General features: G+C 54.2%; 10 protein-coding genes across 10 annotated transcripts; 7 read left to right on the top strand and 3 right to left on the bottom strand.

Moving 5' to 3' along the window:
* Positions 1–385: 385 nt before the first annotated feature.
* On the top strand, positions 386–2,195 carry M406DRAFT_341627 (UBC-like protein; the record flags this gene model as incomplete). Its single annotated transcript, XM_040921685.1, has 7 exons — positions 386–418; positions 533–566; positions 628–722; positions 781–802; positions 861–957; positions 1,093–1,261; positions 1,323–2,195. 7 exons carry the CDS (start codon positions 386–388, stop codon positions 2,193–2,195), a joined length of 1,323 nt encoding a protein of 440 aa, XP_040773373.1.
* A 481-nt stretch (positions 2,196–2,676) lies between these two features.
* On the bottom strand, positions 2,677–3,335 carry M406DRAFT_323533 (uncharacterized protein). Its single transcript, XM_040919784.1, has one exon. The coding sequence runs from the start codon at positions 3,327–3,329 to the stop codon at positions 2,931–2,933; it is 399 nt and encodes a 132-aa protein (XP_040773372.1). The 5' UTR covers positions 3,330–3,335; the 3' UTR covers positions 2,677–2,930.
* A 3,166-nt stretch (positions 3,336–6,501) lies between these two features.
* M406DRAFT_19936 (uncharacterized protein) lies at positions 6,502–6,847 on the top strand (the record flags this gene model as incomplete). Its single annotated transcript, XM_040915451.1, has 2 exons — positions 6,502–6,662; positions 6,757–6,847. Coding segments are annotated over 2 exons (252 nt in total), but the record flags the coding sequence as incomplete, so codon positions are not given.
* A 1,057-nt stretch (positions 6,848–7,904) lies between these two features.
* On the top strand, positions 7,905–9,884 carry M406DRAFT_294077 (uncharacterized protein; the record flags this gene model as incomplete). The annotated part of the gene is made up of 2 exons (XM_040919120.1): positions 7,905–8,840; positions 8,905–9,884. 2 exons carry the CDS (start codon positions 7,905–7,907, stop codon positions 9,544–9,546), a joined length of 1,578 nt encoding a protein of 525 aa, XP_040773370.1. The 3' UTR covers positions 9,547–9,884.
* A 1,888-nt stretch (positions 9,885–11,772) lies between these two features.
* M406DRAFT_341624 (RhoGAP-domain-containing protein) lies at positions 11,773–15,448 on the top strand (the record flags this gene model as incomplete). Its single annotated transcript, XM_040921684.1, has 5 exons — positions 11,773–11,894; positions 11,994–12,153; positions 12,222–12,918; positions 12,979–14,990; positions 15,056–15,448. 5 exons carry the CDS (start codon positions 11,773–11,775, stop codon positions 15,446–15,448), a joined length of 3,384 nt encoding a protein of 1,127 aa, XP_040773369.1.
* A 143-nt stretch (positions 15,449–15,591) lies between these two features.
* M406DRAFT_103130 (uncharacterized protein) lies at positions 15,592–16,372 on the top strand. The gene has a single exon (XM_040915047.1). The coding sequence runs from the start codon at positions 15,784–15,786 to the stop codon at positions 16,060–16,062; it is 279 nt and encodes a 92-aa protein (XP_040773368.1). The 5' UTR covers positions 15,592–15,783; the 3' UTR covers positions 16,063–16,372.
* Positions 16,373–16,802: 430 nt separating this feature from the next.
* M406DRAFT_263398 (uncharacterized protein) lies at positions 16,803–18,027 on the bottom strand (the record flags this gene model as incomplete). Its single annotated transcript, XM_040917588.1, has 2 exons — positions 16,803–17,432; positions 17,542–18,027. The coding sequence occupies 2 exons, from the start codon at positions 18,025–18,027 to the stop codon at positions 16,803–16,805; spliced, it is 1,116 nt and encodes a 371-aa protein (XP_040773367.1).
* Positions 18,028–18,445: 418 nt separating this feature from the next.
* Positions 18,446–20,072, top strand: M406DRAFT_352734 (uncharacterized protein). Its single transcript, XM_040922712.1, has one exon. It carries the CDS (start codon positions 18,508–18,510, stop codon positions 19,927–19,929), a length of 1,422 nt encoding a protein of 473 aa, XP_040773366.1. The 5' UTR covers positions 18,446–18,507; the 3' UTR covers positions 19,930–20,072.
* On the bottom strand, positions 20,061–21,837 carry M406DRAFT_357433 (uncharacterized protein). Its single transcript, XM_040923675.1, has 2 exons — positions 20,972–21,837; positions 20,061–20,894 (listed from the first exon to the last, which is right to left on the bottom strand). Exons 1-2 carry the CDS (start codon positions 21,509–21,511, stop codon positions 20,523–20,525), a joined length of 912 nt encoding a protein of 303 aa, XP_040773365.1. The 5' UTR covers positions 21,512–21,837; the 3' UTR covers positions 20,061–20,522.
* Positions 21,838–23,231: 1,394 nt separating this feature from the next.
* On the top strand, positions 23,232–26,231 carry M406DRAFT_107869 (uncharacterized protein; the record flags this gene model as incomplete). The annotated part of the gene is made up of 2 exons (XM_040915270.1): positions 23,232–23,481; positions 23,560–26,231. The coding sequence occupies 2 exons, from the start codon at positions 23,232–23,234 to the stop codon at positions 26,229–26,231; spliced, it is 2,922 nt and encodes a 973-aa protein (XP_040773364.1).
* Positions 26,232–27,246: the final 1,015 nt, after the last annotated feature.

Here is a 27,246-nt window from a genome sequence, read left to right as displayed (position 1 = left end):
AGAATGGTCTTGAATCATGGCAGGTATCTCTCTTCACAATAGGTTCCAATAGTCAGGAGACAGGTGTCTTAATACATAGAAGTATGCAGAATACTTGAGTTGCCTTCCCGTCCTTGATCTTAAGCATGACAGCCTTGAATTTGCCTTCTACAGACCATGCAGGGTTCCTGAGTGGCCCGCTTGCCTAATCCCTGTGACTAAACACGGAGCCAAGAAGCCTTAAACTGCTAGTTCTCAGCCTGTGGTACCACAGCGTCCACCCCCACTTTCCTCCTCCTCTTCTGCACTCCCAACATTCAATCCAGAGATTCTCGACATTGAGCAGATCATTTCGACCATACTTATGAAATTTATCACGCCTACCTTGTACTGATAAGTGGCCGCCATGGCTGATCAGTCCATCATCAGAATCACTAAGGCATGTTCTGCCATACTGCGGGGCAGCATCAAGCTCAACGCTTGGGCTGAGCTGTGCTGGACTCGCCTGATCTGCCCTCCACCTCGCGATGCTAACTTTCGACGATGTCTGTAGGAGCTTGGCGACCTCCAAAAGAATGCTGACCTCTGTATGCTCAACTACCACCTGCATGCTGCTGCTCAAAGCTGGAAATGCTGATATGTGCTTAGCTCTGGCTGTCGCCTGCCGTGATGCCGATGTTCGCAACATCAGGGCTGTCATCATCGGTCCCCATGAGACGCCATACGAATTCGGCTTTTTCGAGGTTGGTGTTGACAGGATTCAATCTACCCAGAAAAGGGAGAGAGGCTGACAAGCAACAGTTCACCTTTAGGTTTGGCAAAGGTCAGCATTGACAGGAATACCTATCATGTCGGCACACACTAATAACATCACCATGCAGAATATCCTCGAAAAGCACCTTCTGTGACTGCAATTACCACCAATGGAGGCCGTTGTCGATTCAATCCTAACATCTACGCTGGAGGCCGAGTTTGTCTGTAAGTGCCAATGGGTCCTAGCTAAACATTTCCCCCTCTTTCCCTTTGCTAATTGCGACATCATCCAGTTCAATCCTAGGGTATGTTATACACTGCGAAACGATGCTCCGTGCCAACCACTAAAAATACGCCTAGGACATGGCGGGGTGAGCCTGGCGAGGAGTGGTCTGCTGCACAGGGCCTTGAGTCTATCCTCCTGTCTATCCAGAGCCTGATGTCGTCGAACCCATACGAGAACGAGCCTGGTTTCGAGGACGCACGTGAGACTCAAGATAAAAAGAATCAGAAGGACTATGTCCAAAAGGTGCCATCTTGTCACATGTGGTGTAATGAAGATATGCTGGCTAATTCATTCATTCTGCTAGATCCAACATGAATCTCTTCGTATCTCCGTCATTCAGCGCCTCGAAGGATATCTGGGAATCGGTGCTGACGGCAACGTAACCCCTCCCGTAGCCGCCCAGGATGAATACGACCCCGACTTTGACGGTGCCGACGAAGGTATGACTACCTTTGAGCCTTTCAAAGACTTGTTCAAGCGTCGATTCCTCTGGTACTACGAGTCGTACCTAGCAGCTATCCACAAAGCTTCCAAGGATGTCAAGGAAGGTCAGGCGTTCGCCAGAATGCCTTTCGAGGGCGGTGGCAACCAGATGGACGGCAAATTCCATTACGGCGAGCTTGAGAAGCGACTGAGGAACATCAAAAGGGTCCTCGACGAGGAGCCCCTCATTTGGGCTGCCCAGGGCAAGGAAGTCGAGCAGCAGGAGGAGACTGTCGCCGTGAATCTTAAGCGCCAGCTGGCCCAGGTGAGCGAGAACTATAAGCAACACGGCATCCCTCACAATGTCGAGGCGGAGGATGGCAACCCCTTCGTCTGGATCTTCACGTACTTTGGTCGACCCATGACCAACATGGACGGAGGCCTGTTCCGCATCAGGATCCATCTGAGTCCCAAGTTTCCCGAGGAGCAACCCCGGATTAGATTCGAGACGAAGCTATTCCACCAACGCATCGCCCCTGATGGGACACCATGCTGTTGGCCGCCACCATCCAAGAGAGAGAACATGCAGGCGCACCTGGATGCCATCATCGAGATGTTGGAGGAGGAACATCCTCCGTATGACCCGAGAACTCTGGTTCATCCGGAGGCCTTCAAACTCTTCTGGGGCAACGAGAAGGAGAAGAAGCAATACCGCCAACGTCTCCGCCGCAGTGTTCAGGCCTCTGTTGAGTGAGACAGATTCCTAACATGCTAGTCTCTGCGAATAGGGATTTGGAGCATAGGAAACACATAGGAAACACATGGAAGCCACCAGATGCCATGGTAGCTGGTACGCTGTCCTTCTGAAAATGTCTTCATTTCTCAGTCTTTTTACTCTGCTAGGCGTTTCGGTTTGGTCGGTGGTAACCAGGCATGATCGGCGGACGAAAGTGGGCAAATGGATCAAGGGCACTGCAACACGGTTTATGTATTGACCGGTGATCTTTTGCTCTTCTCAATGGTCTCTGGCAGGTCATCTGCCTCTCGGTTTCGTGGAGTTAAAAGGTTTTTGACTGCAGCGGCGTTACGGTTCATTCAGGGTGACGATACCCTCTACTTGGCCATGGGAAGGTCGGAAGCAGGGGGACGGGTTGCGTGTGGGGACAGTGCACTCATAAAATTCCCACGTGAGAGGATGATTTTCCAATCCCTCTTCGTCTTCCACCTGCTCGAATGTGGTATTTCTTGATCTGTTGCTGGACCTGAATTTGAAATGAAGCATGGAGCCCCAACGCCTTGCCAAATCAATCTGCTCGCCTCTCGCTGTTGAAAAGCACAAGTCACAAAAACATGTCACCGACTCGAGAGTCTTCGAATCACCATCCGGGCTCAACCGTATATCCCGTGTGGTGACCCCTCGATATTTCCATATCTTCATTCTCTCTTCAACTGACCTTCTTTCTCCCCCCTGTGACTACCAGCGAGCTGTTTATGCGCCTCGCCGGGGGCCCTTGCCCTTTGAGGGCTTCCTATCCCGCAGCGGGTTAAAGGGCGCAGAGATCCCCTCGACCCTCTTCCCGTCATCTGGGTTTGCCGCCCCTGTAAACTCAAACGTCCCGTTGGCAGCCATCAAGGCAGGCGTCCCAAGCGTAGGGCGCGAAAGCTGCTCGTTGTGCAGCTTGTTGAGCGCCTCGCCCTCGATGGCATATTGGGCCCAGTTGATCTGCGGGCAGCGGACAATGTCCTGTGCCTTGGGCAGGTTGGCCCACGGCGGTGCTGCAGAGGCTGACTTGCTGCTACTTGCGCCGGCGCCGTTGTTGTTGTAGTTGCTGCTGCTACTATGACCCGAAGCTGCGGCCTTGCCTTTCTTGGCTGAAGAGGCTTCCATCGCAGAGGGTTTGAGGCCGTTACCTGCGAGAGAATCCTCGCCATCCGCCTCTTGTTTCATCTCGACATCCGAGTCCGAGTCTGAGTCCGAGTCTGAGCCCGAACTATCATCTTCCTGCGCAAGGTCTGCTTGGTTCTCGCCAGCGGCGCCGCCTTGCCGCACCTGCCCACCCGCAAGGTCTCTTGCAAACTCCAACGGCTTCTGGGTCGCCGCATCCTTTGCATCTCGTAATTTACGGATGTCCTCTTCTGCCTGTCTCTTCTGCCGCAGGAGAATATTAATCGTAGTCTGCAGCGCGATCACATCAGGGTTGTCCTGGAAGTCGACCGGGTCCAGGGGAACCGGAGGCGGGGGTGCACTGGGAACCGTTGGCGGGTGCGATGCATGGGTTAGGGGCGCGCGACCACCTAGAGAGGCGAAGTTTGGAGGGATAGTCGGCGGCGGGATTGGGGTCGTCGACTTGAGCGGCTGTAGGGGTGGTGTTATGGGGCTGACAGGTGGTCGGTCGGGCTCGGCTGCTGCTGCTGGCGCTGGGGGCGGTGGTTGGGGCGCAGGTTGAGGTCTTGGTTTTTGTGAGAAGGAAGAAGAAGAAGAGGGTTGGGATGGTACTGTTGGGAGCGGCGGTCGCGGTGGTAGTGGTTGGGACTGAACTGTTGAAGGGATGGTTTTCACAGATGCCTGCGCAGTAGCGGGCGCGCCGGCGGAACTGAGGCCTGCTGGTGGAGGAACAGCAGTCCTGACACCAGATGAAGCTGGCCTGGGGGGCGAGCCAGCGCCTTGTGGACCTGTATTTGTGTTCACCTTCAGCCCAGGCATGTTGTCTGCGCCACGGGTGGAACGAGTGGAACTGCGGGAGGTTATGATTATATGGGTGAAGTTGTCGCGGGGGAAGTCGTCGCAACAGGCGCTGTGATTAGATTAAGTTGGGGGACTGAGGAGTGACGTCCAACGTGCTCAGGGGACCCTTGCTCATGCAGGTCGAAGGGTCTCCCCGCCCCACTTTCTTCTGGACAAGGATTATTACAGTTGCAGAATATCTCGAGATAACTTTCTTGCAGTCAGGCCAGAGGGGCTTGCAAATATCTTGAGCGAGAAGGATAACGACAAATCCTGCAGGTATATGATTAGCGTCTCGAGGATTGGCTACAGATTGATTTACCTGAACAGTGGTCAGTTGATTACCACCTCACAATCATCAGGCAGATTACGTCCCATCTCTTGCCCCAAAAACTACGTTTCCTTTGCAGTGAACTGTCCAAGGAGCGCGTTCTCCACAGCGTGCAAGCCTGATGGGAGGCGCTCAAACTGGACCTCTTTGTTGCGCTGGCTGTGTGGTCGAGAGCACTCCAGTATACTTGTACGGACGATTGTTACGCCTGGTGAGCTGTCAATATTTTTCAGCCTTCATACGTCTCGGTTGACTGCAGCCAAGACTGGCACAGGCTCACAATGACGAGGAATTAGACTCGACGAAATCTTGACCCATGGTGTTCCAGGCGGCAATATCGTTCGTAAGGGTTTTAGGCATCCGTCACTACTGCGCTGCACAAGGTATACGATGTGAACCGTTCCAGCAACTCTTTGGCTTCGTGTGTATATACTATCTCTTTTTTCCTTCCTTTTAAGACGAAGAAAAGCCTGAATGTCCCTGTAGACACAAGAGATCGTATCTGGCGACCTCGGCACAGCATGAAAGGAGTGCGACCTTGCACGATCCAGTGCCTGGGTGTCAATCCAAGTGGCTGTAAGTTGAGGCTTTCGATAATACAAAGAATTTGTGAGACGGTCACCCAATATAATGATGCCCTGGTTCTATCATGAACAAATAGAGTATCGAGCCCCAGGGTGCCCTGGCCAACAGTGCACATCTTGGTAGCCTCTACCAGGTATGTACTATGAATCTCCTAGCTCAGACGGTGTACGACAAAAAGGTAAGCAATTTCGATTGTGCGAGGATACTGGCACCAGATCCTCAAGCCGAACCTCATAATTACCTACTATGTGGCTCAGGTGTCTCAGACGCTCAAAATTTTCTTCAATACTAGTGTAATTCTTGCCGAAAAATTGATTGAAGCGCCATTATACCAAGCGGTGTGATCAGCCATTCGGTTGAATACTAAAAGTACTTCTCCTACTAGAGGTGACATTTGTATCATGTCTCTGGCCTTCTGTGGTTTCTCTCTGTAACTACATCATCAACTTTTGAAGAACAACCCCATGATTGCAGACTTAGTGTCTCCAAATTTGACTTTCAAGTCCAGCGGCCAAAGCCCTGCAAAGGCATGCTTTCACAGCATACAAGCTCAAACCCTGAACGCTGGTGCTTCTGGAAATTTGCTGGAAAAAGTGTCAGTCAGTAGCGCGCATAACAGATGCACAGATTCGCTGCCCCTTGTAACCCTGATGCGCATCATTTTGGTGCTGATCGTCGCATGGTCCAGCATACTACAACAAGCGTCAGCATATGGGCATGCAACGCATGAGCGATACTTTGTGCCCCCATGTTGTCCACTTTCACATCCCTCTTCAAATCGCCTTGCTGGTGGGCGTTGAGACGTTGGAATGGAACTACCCATATCGTCAAGCCATTCCTGGCAAGACTTTCCGCGTCTCCTCCCCCCCCCCTTCGAAGGAGGTTACATAAGCGTCCTCAGTTCTTCCTGCCCCCGGGTGGAATGTTAAAAATCCGGCCATGTCGCTTAGCCCCTCCCTCGGCCAAGGTTGCCTTCTTGGTCTCTAGCGTTTGCAGCACTACGTTATCGACTGCCCCTTCCTTAATTTTCGTAATTCATGCAAAGGTGCAGCGGCCGCCGCAGCAGGTGTAGGACGTCGTCAATACGTTAAAGGCGCGGACTGCCGACATGTGTCCCGAGCTGAGACAGTCCACAGGACGCGACCGTGACTGAGAAGCTGCGGGCGACGAGAAAAGTCAACACAAGACCAATCCTGCTTAACAAATACACTGCCGAGACATGGTGGACTCGCTCTTGTGACGCTTGTTTGAAATCGGCTTCCGACGGGCAGCACAACGAGGAGGCGCGTGCGTTGCTAGACGTCCGGCGCCGACACCGTATAAGACCACGACCTGGGGACATAATTCGTCACTTTCGAGGAATCTATTCTTTTTCCGAGAAGAGGCATGGCGGAAACGAGAGGCGAGATGGAAGAAAGTACAAAGCCGCTCAAGGGTGTCAAAGGCCAGTGGCTGTCAAAGCTGAAGGGCTGGATTTTAACGAGCGAACCATCTGCCCAAGCGTTGAAGCAGCAGAAGAAGGTGGTTTATGAAAAGGCGGGTATCTCGCCCAGAGATCCAGATGCTAGCGCCAAGCTTGAGTATGTATATTCGTCCACTCCTTGTCCTTGGGGGGAGGCTCCAGCTGTTGCGAGTAATGAGCTGTAATACTGACTGACATGGCCGCCCCTCTAGTGTGTATGCAACCACCATACCTGACGATGCCATCAGGCCGGCATCAGGGCCAGATCCAGACAGTTTGGCAAGGAAGAGAGCCAAAGAAAGGAGCCTCAAGCGAATACCGCGGAATGCCCTGCTGCACTCTTCGAGTTCACCGCGTACCAAGTCGCCCTCCGTGAGCTCGTCAGTTCCGAGTTCATCCCAATCACAACGACCTTCTTATCCTCTGTAAAGAAGAGAGGACAAAGAAAGGAAAGGGAAGAAAGGAAAAAAGGAGAGACAAAACAGAGCCATGGCGGTGGCTGCCTATTACACAACTGCAGAAACTTTTCAGCTGTAGTTTTCTTTGGTTGTCTTTCAGGGCGTTTGTGGAATTGGTACACATCATAGCGTTGACGTTCAATGTTTGAGGACGGGATATTTTGTGTTATGATTAGCAGGAAGTTCGGAGTTGCTGAGGCGACTAGTCATACTCTTACAATCATCAGGTCTTGTCACTCGGCGGATAAAGATTTCTGAATTCCCAAGGTTGATCTGTGTTTCCCGAAGCCGACATCAGCACCTGCATGTGCATGCCCACTGAACGCAGTAAACCCAGCAGATATGCTTCTGCGCATCTTACCGCGAACATGCTGTGTAATCAAGTGGCCATCTGCAGCGGGATGTGGTTTCTGCACCCGTGGCAAGAACCTATATATTTTTAACCCCCTCTATTCTTCCTTCTCTGCGCTCAGACTGGTCCAGACCTTTCTTCCCAAAGCATGCGAAGAACCACAATCATCACGATCAAAGCCACGACCTTGCCAGTTCTTGGCCACTTCTTAGCTTGTTGGCTTAGCTAGCGCCTCGCCCGCCAACGATTGGCAGCCAGACAAACCCACCACGGGTAGATAGCGATGGTGCGCAACCACATACGTCATGATGCGATCGAACCCAGCTTCGACGACGGGTTTGTGTTTTAAATATGGAGTAACACCCAGCTGGATACAAAAGCTCTAGCTGTGAGATCATGACGAGTATTGAGAAATTCTAGGAAACAAAGACCGTTGTCAAGCAATAATTTATTCTTTGGGCTCTCCGCGTCCAAGCCTTCTTTCCTATCCTGGCACGCAGACATCTCGAGAAATCGTATCTCTGGGCGGGGAAGCTGAATCGATCGAAAGATGAAGCGCATCTTCGGAGGCAGAGGAGACCAAAATGACGAGCCCTCGGGACGGCCGTCTTCCTCTTACGACGATGAAGCCGCAGCGAACGAGCGCACTCGCCTGCTGCCAAACCGAGTTGACGGCGATGCCACCTACCTGAGCCCGGACGATCCGGCCGTGACGCCGTACAATCTCTTTACGGTCCGCTTTACGAGATATCTCACCATCTTTCTTACCTTCATCACATTCCTGTGGTGGGTTCTCCTGCTCATCTCCATCTTCATCACGCCACCTGGCCTGTCAACGAGAGGATCGGGCTTCTACGGTTTCAGCTTTGCGAGCGTGGCCCTGACCACGCTTATCGTGCTACTGCTGTTCTTCTCGGCACCGTCGAAGGCGGCACGGATCCTCGCCGTGGTCATGGCCGTACTCTTACTGGCCGATATGATCATCATCCTCGCCGTTCCCAAGCTCAGGCACGAAGAAGCCTGGGTAGGTGTGGTCAGTGTGATTTGGGCGCTCCTGATGGCCGTCTGGACGTTGATAGCGGACCGGACTGTGCAATGGGGCAAAGCAGAGGAGGAGCAGCGCCTCACTGGTAGGGAGGAATCGCGACGGTCCTTGTTCGAGTGGGTGGAGGTGCTGCTGTCGACAATTTTCCTGGTCGTCCTGGCCGTCATCGCCTTCCTGCTGACCTGCACGCTGATCCAACGGTCGATCGACGCCCGGGTCACACCACCAGGCGTGCTGTATTGGGTGGATGGGGACAAGTACCAGATTCATCTGTACTGTCACGGCAATACAACGGATACGCACGGGAACAAGCTGCCGACAGTGTTGTTTGAGGGAGGCGAGGATCCAGTAGAATATGGCCTGTGGCACTTCGCGGACAATGCTGTCGCCAATGGATCTTTCAGCAGATATTGCTTCGCAGACCGGCCCGGAATGGCATGGGTGAGTTTTCTTTCTTCTTCCTGTGGCCCTTTTAAGAACAGAGATGAGGCTGACAAGCGGACAGAGCGACACAGCACCATCGCCATTCTCAGCAAGCCAGGCCGCCGATGCTCTCAGCGAAGCACTTGCGCGCGCCGGAGAGGAAGGGCCCTGGGTTCTCGCGAGCGCAGGCATAGGCTCGATCTACTCACGAGTTTTCAGCTCCCGCCACGGCGTAGCGATCAAGGGCATGGTGCTGATCGACCCTCTCCACGAGGATCTCCTGGATCGGATTGGTGAACCAGGCCGCGGCTTCATGCTCTGGCTGCGGGGCATCATCTCGCCGCTGGGCATCGACCGACTCTCGGGCGCTCTCTTCCGAGGCCGCGACAGCCTCGACAGGATCTGGGGTATCGTGTCGTACCAGGGTGGAAAGCAGATCTTTTCTAAGCTCCAGGAGAGTCTCGTCGCCGGCTCGCTCACCAAGCGGGATGTCGTCTCGAGCCGGGCGATCCAGATCCGCGATATTCCCATCTCTGTCGTCAGCTCTGGAGTTGAGATCAAGAGGGACAGCCAGTGGGAGGACAAACAGAGGGACCTTACACAATTGACGGACCATCTGCACGATTGGGATGTCGTCAAAAAGGCACCACACCAAGTCTGGAAGACGCTGGATGGGCGCGAGGTTATTGAGAAGAGGATTAAGCAGTTGGTGCATGGGAGATAAGTCTGAGCTTGCAGCACAATCGTGGCAGGAACTGTTGATCTGGGTTGACGAGTTTTATGAAGGGAAGGGAATGGATGGGCGGGAGGTTAGTAGTCCTAGCACTTGATCTAGAGTCGGCAATTTTTCCTATAGTCCTTCAATTTTTGCTGTTTTCTTCTTCTTTCCTCTTTCCTTCTTTCCTTCTTTCTCGACTTTTCTTTTCACCCCCTGTTCTCTTTCCTCTTCAATTGCTCTTGACTTTTGTTCTTTTTTCCCCTTTCCCTTTTGTGTTGGATACATAAATATTGGACATACCTCAGATCGGTCTACCCAGATACTGCATGAAATTGGCAACAGGCAAAAATCAACTAATTTTTCCCTTTTCCCACGAGTCTTGTGTATGTTTAAGTCAAAAAAGCAAATAGAACTCTTGTCAGGCTCACCGCTGGCCATTTTTGCGACGCGTCCACCTGCCATAGCGAGGGTTAAGCAGACGGGGCAGTAAGCTCCGTTTTAAGCATAAATAGAAGGAACCCCGTCACGAATCGGAATGGCGCTGACTTTTCGTCGGTGGTTAGTCGGCCTAAATGATTGTCAGTGTTCCCACTACCGCGATCGTCCATGCTTACTTCACCCCCTAAGAAAGAAGCACAAAAAAAAACCCCCCCAAAAACGGTCCCAGGTTCTGTCTTCTCGGTGTGGACAGAGGGGCCCAAAGCAAGGGCACCAGGGGGGCACAGGGGGGGTCACTCCCCATGCACAGACCAGTAATCCCTCCCTTCGGCTTAGCGTTTAGGCCGTCTCGTTGTCCGTCGTGCGGGTGCTTGTCCAGGTGGTCCCCTGAAATTACCCAGCAAGCGCCAGGTAACCCTGTAGATGAGATTCAAAAATTGGTTGAGGGTGCGCCCTCTCTGCGAGTGTTCGACGCAGAATGCATAGAGAAGGAGATGGGTGAAAAGAGGGGGAGGGAGAGGGAAGGGCGCTGACCTCTTGTTCTCTATCTTCTTGACCCTGAGCCTCAGGGCGTTGACCATGCTGCCACCTACCTACATACTTGCTTACCCGCCATGACTGTAACAGGCTATGTAGCATAAGTCGTGGGCTAGGAGTGCCTATGTACAGTACTACTACAACTACTCCTACTACCACTCTTAGTGTGCAGGGCGACACAGCGTACCTGACTGTCAACGCTAAGCCCTGACGGACGCTGGACGAGTCTTCCTGTCTTTTCATTGGTGTCCATTCTTTCGAAGCCCGGTTCCGTCCCCATCACCATTCACCTGCTCGTAGGGCCGCCATCTGGCGTTGGAATTGGTTTGAGAACCCCTACCGAGTACAGATCACCTCACCACGCTCCCCGACGGTCATTGATCGATCTGGGAATTGGGACTGACTGCCCTTGGCACTGGTCGAGCGGGAAATGGGGACCTTGTTTTATCGAATTTGATTCTCATGCCTCTTGTCTCTCACTCTCACTGTTCCCCTCCCCTCCTATTCAGCTTACCGTACGCCGCCTTCTCTTCCCGCCTGGAAATTGCCCTTCCCTCCCAGAGGCGGGGACTTGTCGATCGCTTCTCCCACTCGAGCCCCCGTTTATCCTCTACTTTCTCTCTCTCTCTCTTTCTTTATTTCTCTCTCTTTTTCTCCCTCCCTCCCTCTCCGCCACGCCCAGTGCCAATCGCACTCCCAACCTCGCCTCATCAATACCACCAAGACGATCCGGATCGTTACTATTCGCGTCCGTGCCTCAGCCTCGAATTCGACCATACAGGGTCTCCATTGCCTTGCCCTCGCCCTCGCCTCCTGCGCCCGACGACCTGTGACGACGACCCGGCGGCGCCAAGCCTTTACCCACTCGAACTGCCCTGGTTGATGGGCCCCTTGTTCACAGCCATTCGGTGATGCCAGCTGCCGCCCCCAATCTCCAGTAATCATCGAGCGAAGGAGCACTTCTCACAACTCTACCCACGCGAGACGACCGCCATCCGAGGCCCGGCCCTAGTCGACAAGACCACCCGGCCCTTCAACGGTCTGCGACAACGGCTGGCGACTTGCATACCATTATTCATGCCACAGACACGGACGCTGCTGACCGGCTCGGACTGGCTCCTGTTGTTGTGAGCTGGCGCCCATCCCTCTCCCCTCGACAACCTCATATTCCAACAATCTCCCCGCATCGTGTTTTTGGGCACAGGCAAGGCATAAGGTGAAAGAGACGGATCGAGAACCCTCGCAGCGCGGCCCATCATGTTGGGGCCTGACTATGATGCTGGGCCCCCGGGTCCCCCAGGGCTGCCTGGGGAGCGCAGCCCGAGGCGGCGAACACCAGAACGGAGCTTCACGACCGACGACGCGAGAAACTACTCCCCGTACAGACCGCCACGTTCGAACCCAGGCTCCCGCGACGGCAGGAGGCCATCTCTCTCCCCCTCCACCGGGGCTGGCGATAAGAGTTGGGACCAGGACAGGTCGAGAACCCAGAGCCAGGAGAGAAACAGATCTAGGGGTCGTAACGGACGAGCGCCGAGCGGGGGACAGCGGACGTGCAAAAAGTGCGGCGAGCCCTTGACGGGGCAGTTTGTGCGCGCCCTTGATGGCACATTCCATTTGGACTGTTTTAAATGTCGGGTAAGTTTGAGCAGCTGTTTGTTGTCATGGCAGAGGAACCCTTCCCTAATGGACCACCAAAATCTCAGGACTGTGGACAAATCGTGGCATCGAAATTCTTCCCTGCGGAGGACGATGACGGCCAGGGCCAATACCCCCTCTGCGAAACGGACTACTTCCGACGGCTCGGTCTGCTCTGCTACCAATGCGGTGGCGCTCTACGGGGCTCCTATATCACCGCGTTGGAGAGGAAATACCATGTCGACCACTTTACTTGCTCTCTGTGCTCGACCGTCTTCGGCGCACAGGACAGCTACTATGAACACGATGGCCAGGTCTACTGCCATTACCACTACTCCACCCAATTTGCTCAGAAATGTAACGGATGTCAGACGGCAATTCTTAAGCAGTTTGTCGAGATCTTCCGTAACGGCCAGAACCAACATTGGCACCCGGAGTGTTACATGATACACAAATTCTGGAATGTGCGACTTGCCTCCCCGAGCGATGCCTCGGACGAAGCGCCGCCGGTGGATGACGAAAAGACCAGGGAGCTGGTCAAGGAGCAGGAAGAGAAGATGGAGGAGAAGGTCTACCGCATATGGAGCGTTCTTTCGACATTTGAGGAATCATCTGCCGCCTGCATATCCGATATGCTACTGCACGTTAGCAATGGCGCCTATGTGGATGGGGTCGTTGTGGCCAAGAGGTTCATCTGGCACGTTGATGTTCTCTTCAGATCCGCGGACAGGCTAGACGACGCGATGCAGAAACTCGACATGAAGCGTATGTTTGCACCCCTTGAAATGTTGTTGACAGGATCTGCTTGTGCTAACGATCCGGCAGCCCTCTCGTACTCGCGAGAAGCAAAACTCTTGTGCAAGAAGATTGTTCAGTTCTTTTCTCTCTTGTCCAAGACACAAGACAAGAACGCCCACAAGCTTGGGGTCACGCAGGAGCTGCTGTCACTCGTGACAGGCCTCGCCCACTATCTCAAACTCCTAATCCGAATCTGTCTGCAAGGTGCCCTCCGGATAGAAAAGGAGCAGGTGCACTCGGAGGGCTTGTACATGTTTCTCGATGACCTTGGCAACCTCAACAACCTGAAGGCCGAGGATGGCTCCCTCCAATTAACTACTGCCATGTCACGGCTTGCAGCGAACGAGTCAGACCAATGCGTTCACTGTCGGAAGCCCGTCGAAGACGAATGCGCCAAGAATGGCGACAAGAGGTGGCACATTCCGTGTGTGACCTGCACCAGATGCGGCAAGGAGATGGGCCGGAGTCTACAGGAGGCGAGGCTCAATACCTACGACCAGACCATACTGTGCAGCAGCTGTGAATCGTACAGCACCGAGCCCACACCCGCCTTCGAGCACGTCACGAAGCTGCAGCAGTATGTGTTCTTGCTGCAAGTAGCACTGGCAAGGCTGCTGGATATTCTGAAAAGTACAGGCGCCTTGACCGCAGTGGATGAGCCAATGGTGAACGGATTTGATGCCGCCAACGGCCATGCGCTGGAGGCGCCCCGTCTTCAGTCGGAGCTGCGGTCCAAATCCTACGCTGGAGACAGGGATGACCACCGTCGGGAATCCTCATACGAGAACACACTCAATGATGTAAGGCGCCTGAGGAGCACTCGTCTTGATAAGCACTTGTCGGCCAGCTTCAGGAAAGCACGGGCATCGCGCTTGATGGACGACGGAGCAGAAGGTGGCCATGGTAATATGCAAAGCCAGCCCATCGAGGAAGACCAGGTTCCTGGTGAGGAGGGAGGATCAGATCTCATGTTTGGCCACCAAGACGCCTTGACCTTGGATGACATACCCCGCATCGTCGCTGCTGAACAGGCCAGAGAGCAGCGGCCTGCCTACAAACCTGGGCGACAAGAACTATTCAGGTCTCCAGCAACAGAGCCGTTCATCGGAGCGGGGCAGGGCAGGTCACGCTCAGCAGGACGTGCTGGCGAGCCTGGCTTCGGGGACCCATCACCGCAACGAGGCGGGGTGAAATACTTCTCTGAGCTGTCACCAGTGGAATACTTCATCGTCCGTCATCTTGCGGTCCTCACGATGCACCCAATGATACAGGATGAGTTCACGATTGACGAGCTCATTAACCTCATCGAGTCCAAGAAGCCTGCAACCTTCTGGAACAAGTTCGGCAAGGCCTTCAAAAATGACAACAAGAAAGCTGTCAAGAAGAAGGGCATCTTTGGCGTGCCACTAGAAATCGTCATTGAACGGGATGGCGCCGACTCCACTGATGGTATCGGCCCAGGAACCCTCCGTATACCCGCCATCGTTGACGATCTGGTGGCAACCATGAAGAAGATGGACCTCTCTGTCGAGGGTGTTTTCCGCAAGAACGGCAACATCAAGAAGCTCTCCGAGACCGTTGAGAAGATTGACCGTGAAGGTTGTGAGAATATCAATCTGAGTTCTCAGCCCGTTGTTCAGGTCGCGGCACTGTTGAAAAAGTATCTCCGCGAACTACCGGATCCCCTGATGACAAACAAGCTCTACCGGTTGTGGTTGACAGGAGCAAAGATACAAGATGAGGACAGGAGGCGGCAGTTCATACATCTTGTGTGCTGCCTACTTCCCAAGTGCCATCGAGACTGTCTGGAGATTCTTCTAGCCTTCCTCAAATGGGCAAGCAACTTCCACCAGGTAGACGACGAGTCTGGATCCAAGATGGACAGCAAGAATCTCGCGACCGTCATTGCGCCCAACATTCTCTACAACCCCTTGAAAGGACCTGCTCTCGATAGCGAGCCGATGTTGGCCATCATGGTCATTGAGACTCTGATCAACGATGTGGAATCAATGTGCCTTGTGAGCATCATCCATACGCGAGCTCGAACTTGAGTCTCCTAAGCTCTGCTAACCTCTCTCTCTCTCTCCCTCTCTCTCTTTTATAGGTGCCTGATAACTTTGTCGACGTCCTGACCGACCCTACATGCAGCAAGGATGACATCACTACCAAGGAGATTCTAAAGCGCTTCGGCGGAAGGGTGAACGGCGGCCATGGCATCCTTCATGATGCTAGCATCGACAACCCGACCAGGCCTCTTGCTAGGAGGGTAGAGACCGACCCAGAGGCACGCGTACCAGGTTGGCAGGAACCCAATGCATCGTTTGCCCAGACGCCGAACCCGTCTACTCCCCCGCAAAAGTGGCGCAATCCAGATGATCCTCAAACATCACCTTTCGTTACGCGTTCCTTTGAAGATCAGGACCAACGGCGGGAATGGAGGAACTCGACGCCAGGGCGGCCTTCAGGGAACTCGGTCGGCGTAGGAGGAACGGGTTAAGATAAGATCTCATCTCTCTCTGGCGAAAAGGGGATTCTCCTCTTCTTATTGCCTCGGGCAACTATCCACAACAAACCAATCCTTCAGACCCCCTTCGTGTTTATAATCCGACGATCTAGAATAGCCACCGCTTGGCTTATGGTGGAACGGGGTTGGGCGGGCATTATTCAAAGCATCGCTGGCGGCGTTTCGTTGACTTTGTCCTTTGGGTCTTGGTACTTATTCCCCCGCCCCCTTCCCTCTTGAAAAAAAACTTTTCTTTTCCTTATACCACCTTGGCTGCCTCCTATGTCTCCCCATCAACATAGTTTCTCCCCCCCCCCCGGGGGGGTGAGATGGCAGAAATGGCCGGCCTGAATGAAGTTATGTGTTTCATGTGCGCATGGTGTTGCCTGTCGTCGTTTACTCCCCGAAGAAAAAAGAACAAAAAGAACAAAGTCAGTTGCGTCCACCCTCCCATCTTCGATTCCCATTTTTATCCTATTTTCTTTTCTCTTTTGAGAGCCAACAACTTTTTGTTTTATATCTCTTTTGACTTGAGAGCAAGGGGTTCGACGTGCTTTTTCCTCCTCTTCTCTTTCAGCAAGGGCAGTGTAGGGGAGGAGGTCCCATGAAGTTTTGTTCTACGTCTTTTCCCCGGCGGTGGAGGGGAAGGGATGGGTTTCTAGCGTTTTGATGTCTTGTGTCTCGACTCTGCTCTTGGGACACAGTAGTCCTCGTCTTGAGGAGGGTTCCTATCCTAGGGTCCTGAGTCAGCTTAGGGGGACAGAAGAGGGGAATGCACAATTTTGGGTCGTCGGCGGGTGGCTGTGTGTGGCTGTGTTTGCATGTGTGTGTGTGTGTGTGTGTGTCTTATGTCACGCTCAGGCAAGAAGATACTCTTGAGACATCTAGTCAGTCGAAAATATGACATGATCCATCTCTAACAGGCTGTGTGGTCAAGCACGGACCAAAGATCGAGTATCAGAGGCAGGCGGATGATGTTTAAGGGTGGATGGATAGGAAGTGTTCATGATGTTGAGAAAAACCATAGTAGTTGTAGTGTTGTCGACTATATACTGCAGCACCCGGCCTGATGTATGTTTTGTCCATATCGGGACGAGAACCTGTCTGCCCGCTGGCTAGCACCGATTGAATTTCAGACGTTGAGTGCCGTTTGCGCTTTTCACTTCGTAAGACGTAGACTTTTTATTTGACATTTGTATCGTGTTGATGCTGCAATATTCGTCTGCTATATACATGAAGTCGTCGATTAAAGCTCATATGCCAGATCTTACTGACGATGCTGGAACCGCCCCCCTCCCCCTTTCCCTTTCTCTCTCTTTTCATCCATAAATTTACTATCGCCTCTTTGCTACTTTTCGCTGGCAGCTTGCTGCTCCATTGTCCACTTGACGGACCTTCTCATGCCATCCTCCAGACTGATGAGGGGCCGATAGCCCAGCCTCCTCTTGGCCTTGTCAATGCAGAAATACCTCGTCATGGTCGAATAGATAATCCTCTGCCTGTTGAACGTAGGATTCTTCCCCAGTAACTTGCACGCGACCTCGCTACACAGGCCAAGCAGCATGCCCAGTTCCTTGGAGATAGTCCAGACATGCTCCAGCCCGTGCGGGCTGCCGGCCGCGTTCCAGATGAGGCGGCAAAAGTCCCAAAAGTAGACGGGGCTGTCGTTGGTGATGATGAAGACCTCGCCGTCGACCTTTTCGTGCTCGAGGGGCTGGGTCCCGGCCTTGTGCGTGAGCAGGAGGGCGTGCGCCGCGAGCAGGTGGCCGTGCGCGACGTTCTCGACGTAGGTAAAGTCGAAGAGGTTGTCGTTGTTGCCGATCTGGTAGCCGCTGCGGCCCGAGAGGTAGATGTTGATGATGTGGTACTGCGCCTGGACGTCGCCCTCTCCGACGATGCCGGCGGGGCGGATCGAGGTGGTCAGGAATTTGGAGTTATCGGCGCGGTTGGCCTTGAGGACGATCTCTTCTGCGGCAGCCTACGCACATACACATGTGGTGTCAGGATTCATAGTCTTGCTGAAGGGATATATTTCCCAAGCGCGGAGCAGGGTGTCTATCTTCTTCTGTTTTGGAGGTTTTATTCACCTTGGTCTCGGAGTAGTACTCGGTCTGGTCCTTTCCCCTCGGCACCGGCCACCTCTCGTCGGCATTGATCAGGTCAGAGACATTGTCGCTCGCCACGCTTGCGGAGCTCGTGTACACGAGGGCCTTTACACCAGCCTCCTGGCATGCGTCGACAATATTCTGGGTGCCGTGAATGTTGACGTTCCGGAACAGCTCATTGGAGGCTGCGGAAGCGCCCTGCGAGGGTGGCGACGCGGTGTGGATGACAGCCTCGGGCTTCACGTCCTTGAACACGGCGGCAACCTTGGCGGCGTCCGTGATGTCGGCCTCAATGTACCGCACGCCGTCCGACTCGGGCCGCCGGTTGCGCTCGCACCGCAGATCGACCACGGTGACGGCGGTGGTGTCCCAGTCGCGCAGGAGAACCCGTACGATGTGGTGGCCTAGGAAGCCGCAGCCACCGGTAACTAGGACGCTGCCCAGACCATGCTTCCCCTTTGAGGTCATTGTGTTGATGCCCTTTTTTTCTTCTTTTTCTTCAAGGGGACGAGGAGGAGGAGAAGGGAAAGGAGAGGTGGTATGTATGTGCAGACAATTCTGTATGGGCTGGTCGGTTGGTGGTACTTAGCAGCTGCAATTGGGTTTTGGGCCCATGCAGGTCACCTTCAGGGGCATGACGAAAGCTGGCGAGGTCCCCCTCTGTCACTTCTAGCGCCCCCCACCACCAACTAACACTTCTGTGTTCTCGGCAGCAACATGCAGTAGTAATAGTTGTACTCGTATGTACTTAGGTAACAAAATACTTGAAGTACCACTGTAACTCTTGACTCCTCACCTTGATGACCACACACGACTACACATTATACAAGCAGATGCTGGCTCATCATTCCCACTCGACTAATCTGCTCCCATCCATGCACAGCTCACAAGGCTCTCACCACCATACAATATGAGCGATGACATTCACTTTTCTGGCAGACAACCAAGATGGCCAAGGAAGTCGAGATACTGGTGCACATCACTGCACCCAGCACCTCCAAAGATGATGCAGCCTACAGAGCACTGGCATCAGCCTACCTAGACTTTGTGCCAGACAGAAAGACGGAACTGGCTGCTGCACCTGAGGCATTATCACACATCCATGCTGCACCGCCTGCTGCTGAGCTAGAATCCCCACAAGCCTCTTTCAGAAGTGTCTGGGGAAACATTAGGCCTTCGGCAGCAGGATCGCATTCGCAAGAGTATGGACAGAGTGCTTCACAGCAGCATGGATCCGAGTCCCAAGACTCATGGGTTCAGCCGCCCAGCGAGGTCGAGGACTCGATGCCTGACAACGACATCAGCATGGCTGCCTTTACTACTCCGACCAGAGTGTTGAACTACTATCTGCAGACGATGCACCAACCTTTGTCAGAATCATCACAAGAAGTTGTGGGGACAAGAGAAAGCACTTTTGATGAAGGGATAGGTGATGTGACTATGGCGCTTGCCCATGATGGTGTTGTAGCTGAGGATGGCAATGAAGATGGCAGCAATCCGCCAGCACCTGCTGTGGAACAAGAGTCCATCTTGACTTCAGATGGCGGTCCTGATGAGGTCCGTGTGACGCAAGTGCCGTCAAGCCCGCTGCAGTTGAAAGGTGCTCCACCGCCTCAACTCTCATTCTCCAAAGAGTCGAGAGTCAGGTCACCATATCCCGCGCAGTCGAGCCAAGAGTTGAGGTCTGTGGTTGACGATGTCATCATACCCTCTACCCAGCCTCTCGAGCGAGCAGACTCTGCACCGCCATTGTCCAAGCGACATAAACCGAACCCTCCCATAGCAGTGGGCCAGGCCCTGAGCCGGAGCATCAGTGACGTGTTGCCACGGGGAGCTAAGCAGCTCATGCTCTCCCGGCACGGCCAGCCGGACAACATGGCCGCCGGCGCCGGGCTCCAGAACACAGACTGGAGCGACACTGTCGAGCTGGTCTCGGCGGAGCCGCCCGCAGCCAACCACAGGCTCGAGCCCCGTGCCCCAGTCTACCTGCAGGACTTTTGCGAGAAGTTCAGCATGAAGAACCGCTACAGGCCTCACTTCCAGGCCCGTGAGATGCAGCCGTTTGAGCGGGGCTACTGGGCGCTGGACATGGACGGGTGGCCCCACGAGGCCAAGGTCGAGACGTGGGGGTTTCTGGGCAATTTCATCCGTCGCGACAACGGGGCGGGCTGGGGCACGAGGGCGTGTCGAGACGGGGGCTGGCGCTGGATCCGGCTCTACGGGTGGGAGCACATCGCGGGGGAGCTGTATATCCTCCTGTACGTGGCGAGCTACCGCCGCCTGAAGCTCATGGAGGTCTCTTGGTATGATGGTGCTGGGGAGGTACTGGTCATCATGGGGCCAAGGGGCAATAAGAGCATCTTGGATTGATTGTTGGCAACGAACTGGACACCACTTGCTGACGTCTTTTGGACGTTGCATGAATAATGGTGTGGCGGCTCAGCATTGTTTGGTGCAAAATCCGAATTAGCATATGGCATAGGCGTTTGAATCAATGCATTCCCTTCCATGATATTGTATTGATCATGCGACAGCATCGTCATCCGAAATTTACTGTTTGGTCTTGACAAATGAGGTTTCACACTTGTTGATGGTCCTAAGCTCATAAAGTCGCCGACACTCATCTACCGTAGCCGCATAACGAAAAGAAGAAGAGAAAAAGAAAAGGAGATAAAGAAAGGAAACACCTCTAGTCCAGATGAACCAACTGTCGTAGAAAGAAATCGATGAATACTATTCGTACATGGATACCGCAAGAACCTTCCAAAAGCTACTCAAAACCAGCCACAATACGTGCAGTCGGATCGCTCAAGACGGACGATGACCCCTTGATTTTTTTGATTTTTTTGATTTTTTTTGAGAGCAAGCGAGCTTGTCCCGAGAGTTTACTCTTCTCTTTTTTCCTTTTCTTCTTCAAACCACCTAAGGTATACTGGTTTCCCGCATGATTACCTCCGCTCGTCTCACAGACCGACTCTCTCCTGCTCGCGCCGGTACTTGACCGCCTCTGCAGCGTAGAGGTCCGAGTACGGCTTCCTATCGGAGAGCGAGAGTGCCCTCCACTCGGCGCTCAGCTGCTTCATGTTGTCGCGAGCGTTGCCGGTGGCGAAGACGCCGTTTCTGGACTTGATATACTGGCTGAAGGCGGTCGCGGGCTGCTTGGGCTTACGCTCGTCAACGATCTTGCTGGGGGTGAGCTTCATGCCAAAGCTATAGATAAGGCGCCGGCGGGCATTGTTCGCAGCGTGTATATCAGCGACCGAGTGGCTCTCCACCCACTGCTTGTAGTTGGCGGCGTTCTTGATCCTGTTCTGCTGAGAACGCTGGTCGAGGCGCTATCGAGGGGGTCAGTATGGAAGAGGGACAAACGCGAATGATGCATGACGAGCACGTGGAGCGCAGGACGGCTTACCTGAAGCTCAGCCGCGGGGAGGTCCTTGTAGGCAGCGGAAAGCTCCTTGAGCTTGGGACCAAAGTTTTCCTTGCCGAGGGTCTTGTCGCCCTTGATGTGGTCGAAGAGGTAGACCTGCCAGCTGTTGAGGGCTTCTTTCTTGGGCTCTTTGTGGAGAAGGGCTATCTTCTTGAGCTCTTTCTTGAGCTCAGCCTTCTTCTTCTCTGGGTCCACCACCTTCTTCTTCTTCGGGGCAGGCGCCTTGGCCTTGGCCTTTGCCTTGGGTTTCTTGGACGCGGCCACCTTCTTGGTGGTGCCAGCTGCAGCTTTGCGGGTGGTGGTGGTGGTGGTCTTCTTGGCCGCGGGCTTCTTAGCGGCACGCGTAGTTGTGGCTTTCTGGGTCGCGGTCGCCGTGGCGTACCCTCGGACGGCGAGACGAGCCCTGCTGTAGCTGGGCGCAACCAGGAAGCTCCGGCGGGCGACGATGGCACGCGAGGTGATGGTGAGACCACAGCCGCGCAGGGCCTGGGCCACCGCAGATTGCATGGTAGTCATCAGCATGATGGTAAGGGAGCAGGCGATTGCTGGTGGGTGGCGTGGGTGTACGATGTTTGAGGGTGGGCGAGCGAAGAATCGATCGATTGCACTGCTGCTGTGATGTGGAGAGGGAGGGGCACGAGGTGTGAAGTTGATTGATGAATGAAATGGAAGAGTGGAGCTGATGATTGGGTTGGGGTGTTGCGAGACCTTCTCTCTTTCCTTCCTGCCCTGCCCTGTAATGCGGACTGTGAATGGGAGTGGGCCGGGGGGAGGGTCGAGGGTGCTTTGCTTTGCTATGCTATGCTATGCTATTGGGGCTCCTGACCCAGCCCCTGGTTTTATTGCGTGGTTGTGTTATTGCGGCCTACTGTTTGTTAGCCTGAGACTTTGCTTTGGGGGGTGACTACTGCCAACTCTTTGTCCCTTGGGGGGGAGGGGGGGGAAGCAAGGGCTGGTTCTTGCTAGCAGTGTTGCTTCTTCCTCTGCTTGGCTGCTTTTGGTGATGTGACGCATGAAGCTCCTTCCTGGACAGCTTCATGATTGGCTGCTCTTCAGCCCTTAGCGGACCCACCTCTGTCGCAATGGGCGATGACCGTTTCGGCAAAACTTCCTAGGGGCAAGACGGTGAATCCAAAACGGGTCCTTACCGTCTCTGCCAAAACGTTCGACAGTGGCTGGCTCCACCCCCTTGTGCCATGCAAGAAAGCAGCACGCGGGACCCCATCCCGCCATGGTGCCTTGTCCGCCATTGACGTCCCACTTTCAATAAATCTGTCTATCGCAACAACGTCCTTCTGTCGACCATTAGCCTTTCTGCGCAGTGTCCATATCCTCTCTGGTGGACGTTGTTTCACATCAAACGTTTTCTAGGTCTGACGTCGGCTCAGGGCAAAAGTCGACCTGCGGAGACACAGACCTGACCGAGACATTCCTGTGTCGAGCTCTTCTGACTCGTTTAGGTTCTGCCCGCCAAGGCAGAAAAAGCAAAGCAAGAAGAAAAAAAAGTACTGATACTCACCGTGCTGAGCCAGCCAAAAATACGAAGATGGCTCGCCACAGAACATCGCGCTCACCATCTCCTGCAGGAAGCCGAGGAAGCCGCCATGACGATAGACGGGATCGTGATCGCGACCGCGACAGGGGCAGGAGGGACATGGCCCGAGATCGTCGTCGCAGCCGCAGCCCAGGTCGATATCGAGACTCGTACGACAGGGACCGAGATTCTTACCGTCGCCAGGAACGCTCAATAGACAGGCGGGATCGAGACGACAGTTACAGTAGGGGCGGGCGGAGAGATGGAGGCTCGTTCAGGGACAGGGACAGGCGCCGCTCCCGGGACAGATCCCCGCCCCGTCGCCGTGAGAGGAGCCGCGATGCTCGCCCCAGGAGGGATGAGTCTCCGGGCCGCAGCCGTCGAGAAGACACTGTGGACTCGGTGACATCGCGGAGCAGGAATGATGATGCTCGGCAGAGGGGCACGACCTCCACTGGCAAAGCTGCTCCCACCAAAGAAGCTGAAGTTGGTCTCTCCCCTCCCCCTCTCGAGTGTCCTCTCTGTCGTACTCGCCGTGCTGACCATCTTCGACAGGCCGCTAAGTCCGCACAAACCCAAGCTCAAGCACAGAGTGACAAACAAGCCGAACGACTTGCTAAACTTGAGGCTTGGAAAAAGAAGACCCTCACATCAAAGCAGGCCACCAAGGATACAGATGCTAGCAGCACACGCAAACTTCTCGCCGAGATGGACGGCAGGGCCAGCGGTACTCCGACTGCCATACCCTCGCCTCTGGCCACCCCTGCTGTTGCCTCTCCAAGCACGCCGCAAGAGAGCCAGGAGGCGTCTCCGACTGTGTCTTATACGGGCAAATTCGACCCCAAGGCCATTGCGAAGAAGTCGGCGGCTCGCCACCATTCTCCCGCGGCTCTAGGCGCTATCCCAGGTGCCCCAACACCATCTTCTGAGAAACCAGTCAAGAGCACCGCCTCAGCAGGTGAGTACCCTCTCCAGCTGGCCGCTCAGCGCCCATCTTTGGCATACGTGAAATCACATACTGACAGAGGACATGTAGCATCTACGCTACGCACCGGCAGTGCAATCAGCAGGTTCGGGTTTCAGAAGACAGGTCTCGACGGCGACAAACCAGCGGCCAAGCGGAAGTTGGTGTTGGACGATGAGGAAACGTCGAAGCGCAAGTTAGCAAAACTTCCTGACTTATCTTTGGAAGAGGCGGATGCTGCACCCTTTGCTAACGAAGAGGACGAATCCGATTTGGACGGTGACAACTTTGCCGGCACGGAGGAGGAGGCGGCGGCTGCTGCTCGAGCAGCTCATGAGCGACGCGAAGAGAGGATATTGCAGCAGAGCATGGCCATGCAGGTTGACGAGGCAGAGGAGGAGAAGCCCGCCGCCCCCGATACAAACGGGCAGGCGCCCGAGCCTGACCTGCCGGCCGCAGCTGAGGTCGGAGCGGATGTTGAACCCATGGATGTTGATGAAGAAGACGTTGACCCCTTGGATGCCTTCATGGGAGGGCTTGAAGACCAGCCCGCCACCAAGGCGAGTGGTCGCAAGAAGATCATGGATGCCCAGACAAAGGAACCAGAGGTCTACTTCTCGGACGACGAATTTGACTACATGGACAAGGGGGACGATAACCCTGGCTCGATTCTCGCTATTGCCGCAAAGAAGAAGAAAAAGGATATCCCCGCCATTGACTACAGCAAGATTGAGCTCAACACCATCAGGAAGAACTTTTGGTTCGAGCCCTACGAGCTCAGTCAGATGACGGATGCCGAGGTCCAGGAACTCCGTCTAGACTTAGATGGCATCAAGGTTTCGGGCAAGGACGTGCCAAAGCCGGTTCAGAAGTGGTCCCACTGCGGCTTGACCCAGCCTCTCCTGAATGTCGTTGATAATCTGGGGTACGAAAAGCCAACCCCCATTCAGATGCAGGCTCTGCCAGTCATCATGTCTGGTCGGGATGTCATCGGCGTCGCCAAGACAGGATCTGGCAAGACTATGGCTTTCCTGCTCCCCATGTTCCGCCACATCAAAGACCAAGACCCGGTCAAAGATGATGGGCCGATTGGTCTGATTCTCACGCCGACTCGGGAGCTTGCGACACAGATTTTCCGAGACTGCAAACCATTCCTCTCGGCGCTGAATCTGCGTGCTGTTTGTGCGTATGGCGGACCTCCAATCAAGGACCAGATAGCCCTGCTCAAAGCGGGAGCCGACATCGTCGTTGCGACGACTGGTCGGTTCATCGACCTTTTGGCAGCCAACCAAGGCCGAGTCGTGAACCTCAAGCGCACAACGTACATTGTTCTGGACGAGGCTGACCGTATGTTCGACATGGGCTTTGAACCTCAGGTGATGAAGATCTTTGCCAACGTGCGACCTGATCGCCAGACTGTTCTCTTCTCTGCGACCATGCCGCGCATTATTGACGCTTTGGTAAAAAAGGTCCTGAAGAACCCTGTGGAGATCACCGTTGGCGGCAAGAGTGTCGTAGCTCCTGAGATCACTCAGATTGTGGAGGTTCGAGATGAGAAGGACAAGTTCCTGCGCCTATTGGAGCTTCTTGGAGAACTATACAAGGACGACGATGATGTACGCGCCTTGATCTTTGTTGAGCGACAAGAAAAGGCAGACGACCTACTCCGTGAGCTTCTGCGCAAAGGTTATGGCTGCATGTCCATACACGGCGGCAAAGACCAGGTCGATCGAGACTCGACAATTTCAGACTTCAAGAGCGGAGTCTGCCCTGTCATGATCGCCACCTCGGTAGCAGCCCGTGGTCTTGACGTCAAACAGCTCAAGCTTGTGGTCAACTACGATGCGCCGAATCATCTGGAAGACTATGTCCACCGTGCTGGTCGCACTGGTCGGGCCGGTAATACAGGTACCGCCGTGACCTTTGTCACGGAGGAGCAAGAGAACTGCGCGCCGGGCATTGCAAAGGCATTGGAGCAGAGTGGTCAGCCTGTCCCTGAGCGGCTTGACCAGATGCGCAAGGCCTGGAGAGAAAAGGTCAAAGCCGGCAAAGCGAAGGATCAATCTGGCTTTGGCGGCAAAGGTCTGGAGCGTCTGGACAAGGAGCGTGAGGCGGCACGTGTGCGCGAGCGCAAGACGCACAAGGCCGAAGGTGAGGAAGACGACGAGAAGGAGGAAGCGCCTGCGAACGATGAGAAGAAGAACAAGGCGGCGAATGCGATCCAGTCAGCAGTCTCGGCCATCGTGTCCCGCGACGCGGCCAAGGCCGAAGATGGCAAGGCTCCTGCCCCCGACGTCATCAAGGCAGGGGCTGCGAAGGGCGGTGCCCTTGACAAAGCGGCGCAGGCCGTCAACGACATCAACGCACGTCTTGCACGCGCCGGCCAGCTGCGACCTGGCCAGCCGATCGACAACAAGGGTCCAGATGCCGGCGCATTCCACGCCACGCTTGAGATCAACGATTTCCCGCAAAAGGCCAGGTGGGCGGTCACGAACAGGACCAACGTGGCCAAGATCCTGGAGGCGACTGGCACATCCATCACCACCAAGGGCAACTTCTACGCAGCGGGCAAGGAGCCTGCTCAGGGCCAAGAGCCGAAGCTCTACATCCTCATCGAGGGCGACACAGAGGTGGTCGTCAGCAACGCGCTTACGGAGCTTACACGGCTACTCAAGGAGGGCACAATCGCTGCGGCGGACGCAGAGAGTCGTGCGCCGGCGAGTGGAAGATACACGATTACTTAAGATGGGGTTGGGTCAACGCCAGCTGTTTTTGTTCAAAGTTTTCCCTCTCTCAGACGCCGAGACAGTACACAGATGGTGCGCAACAGACAGGCCCCCCCCCCCCCCCCACAGACTCTTGAGGAACGCGTAACAGATAACGTGATCTTGTTGGCCTGCTTCGTATAGAAAATCCCCTGCGGCCAAGGGGATGCATGCTTGGCGAACATAGTAGTGTATTAATTCAAAAAAGAACATGAGGCATCTCGGCATCAATTTAATCAACCATGAACCAACATTCCTAGCGCTGAATCTTGTGACAAGGCCATGAGCAAGTCCGAAACACGAACAAACGTACGGAACGTTGGTTGCTCGAAGATCTTGACTTCGGATGAACTCTTCCCATACCCGAAACTAAACTTCAAACACCCCGAAGAATGTATCTTGTTTTTACTGCTTTTTTTTTTTTTTTTTCATTTGCCAAGGGACATATGACATAGGTAATAATTATGTATTGGGAACTTTTGGAGAAAGTGTATTGCAATTCTAGCCCAAGATTATATGTGCAAGGTCCGTGTCATATCACACACGCTCGCTGTATCACTCCTCTCTACCTTTACAACATCACCGCCAACAACAATCCTGTCCACTTTCTCTAGCAAGCCCAACCCATGCAACTCTTCTCTCCTCTCTCGACCCAGCATCTTTTTTTCTCCCCCACCCCCGTGGTATATGGGGCTGAAGAGATGCCCCCGGGGATGGGGAGATGGAAAAGGAAGGGGGGGTTGTTTAATATAGGTTAAATGGTCGAGCCCCATCCTCCCGCAAGGAAAAAAAAACAGAACAAAGTAACACACATATTCATCGCAATCGTTGGGGGTGGGTTATATATGTGACGAAGGAATTTGATATAAGAACAAAGGAAGGACAGATCAAGCAGATGTTGGTTTGAGGCCTGGGCCGGAGTATTCCAAAAAGAAGAAAAAAAACCTTGGTCTAGATCCCAAACAATGCGATATCGACCCCAAACATGCTCAAC

Source organism: Cryphonectria parasitica (assembly GCF_011745365.1).
Source record: "Cryphonectria parasitica EP155 unplaced genomic scaffold M406scaffold_7, whole genome shotgun sequence".
NCBI classification, from domain to species: domain Eukaryota; kingdom Fungi; phylum Ascomycota; class Sordariomycetes; order Diaporthales; family Cryphonectriaceae; genus Cryphonectria; species Cryphonectria parasitica.
The sequence above is the reverse complement of the archived record's forward strand: the minus strand, read 5'-3'. Positions and strand labels throughout refer to the sequence as shown.

What these genes read in the sequence shown, in the direction of transcription:
- M406DRAFT_323533 (XM_040919784.1), bottom strand. Translation starts at nt 3,329, where the DNA reads ATGGAAGCCTCTTCAGCCAAGAAAGGCAAGGCCGCAGCTTCGGGTCAT.
- M406DRAFT_103130 (XM_040915047.1), top strand. Translation starts at nt 15,784, where the DNA reads ATGGCAGAAATGGCCGGCCTGAATGAAGTTATGTGTTTCATGTGCGCA.
- M406DRAFT_352734 (XM_040922712.1), top strand. Translation starts at nt 18,508, where the DNA reads ATGGCCAAGGAAGTCGAGATACTGGTGCACATCACTGCACCCAGCACC.
- M406DRAFT_357433 (XM_040923675.1), bottom strand. Translation starts at nt 21,511, where the DNA reads ATGCTGATGACTACCATGCAATCTGCGGTGGCCCAGGCCCTGCGCGGC. An exon ending in TCCCCGCGGCTGAGCTTCAG is followed by an intron (nt 20,895 to 20,971) that starts GTAAGCCGTCCT and finishes CCCCCTCGATAG; the next exon opens with CGCCTCGACCAGCGTTCTCA.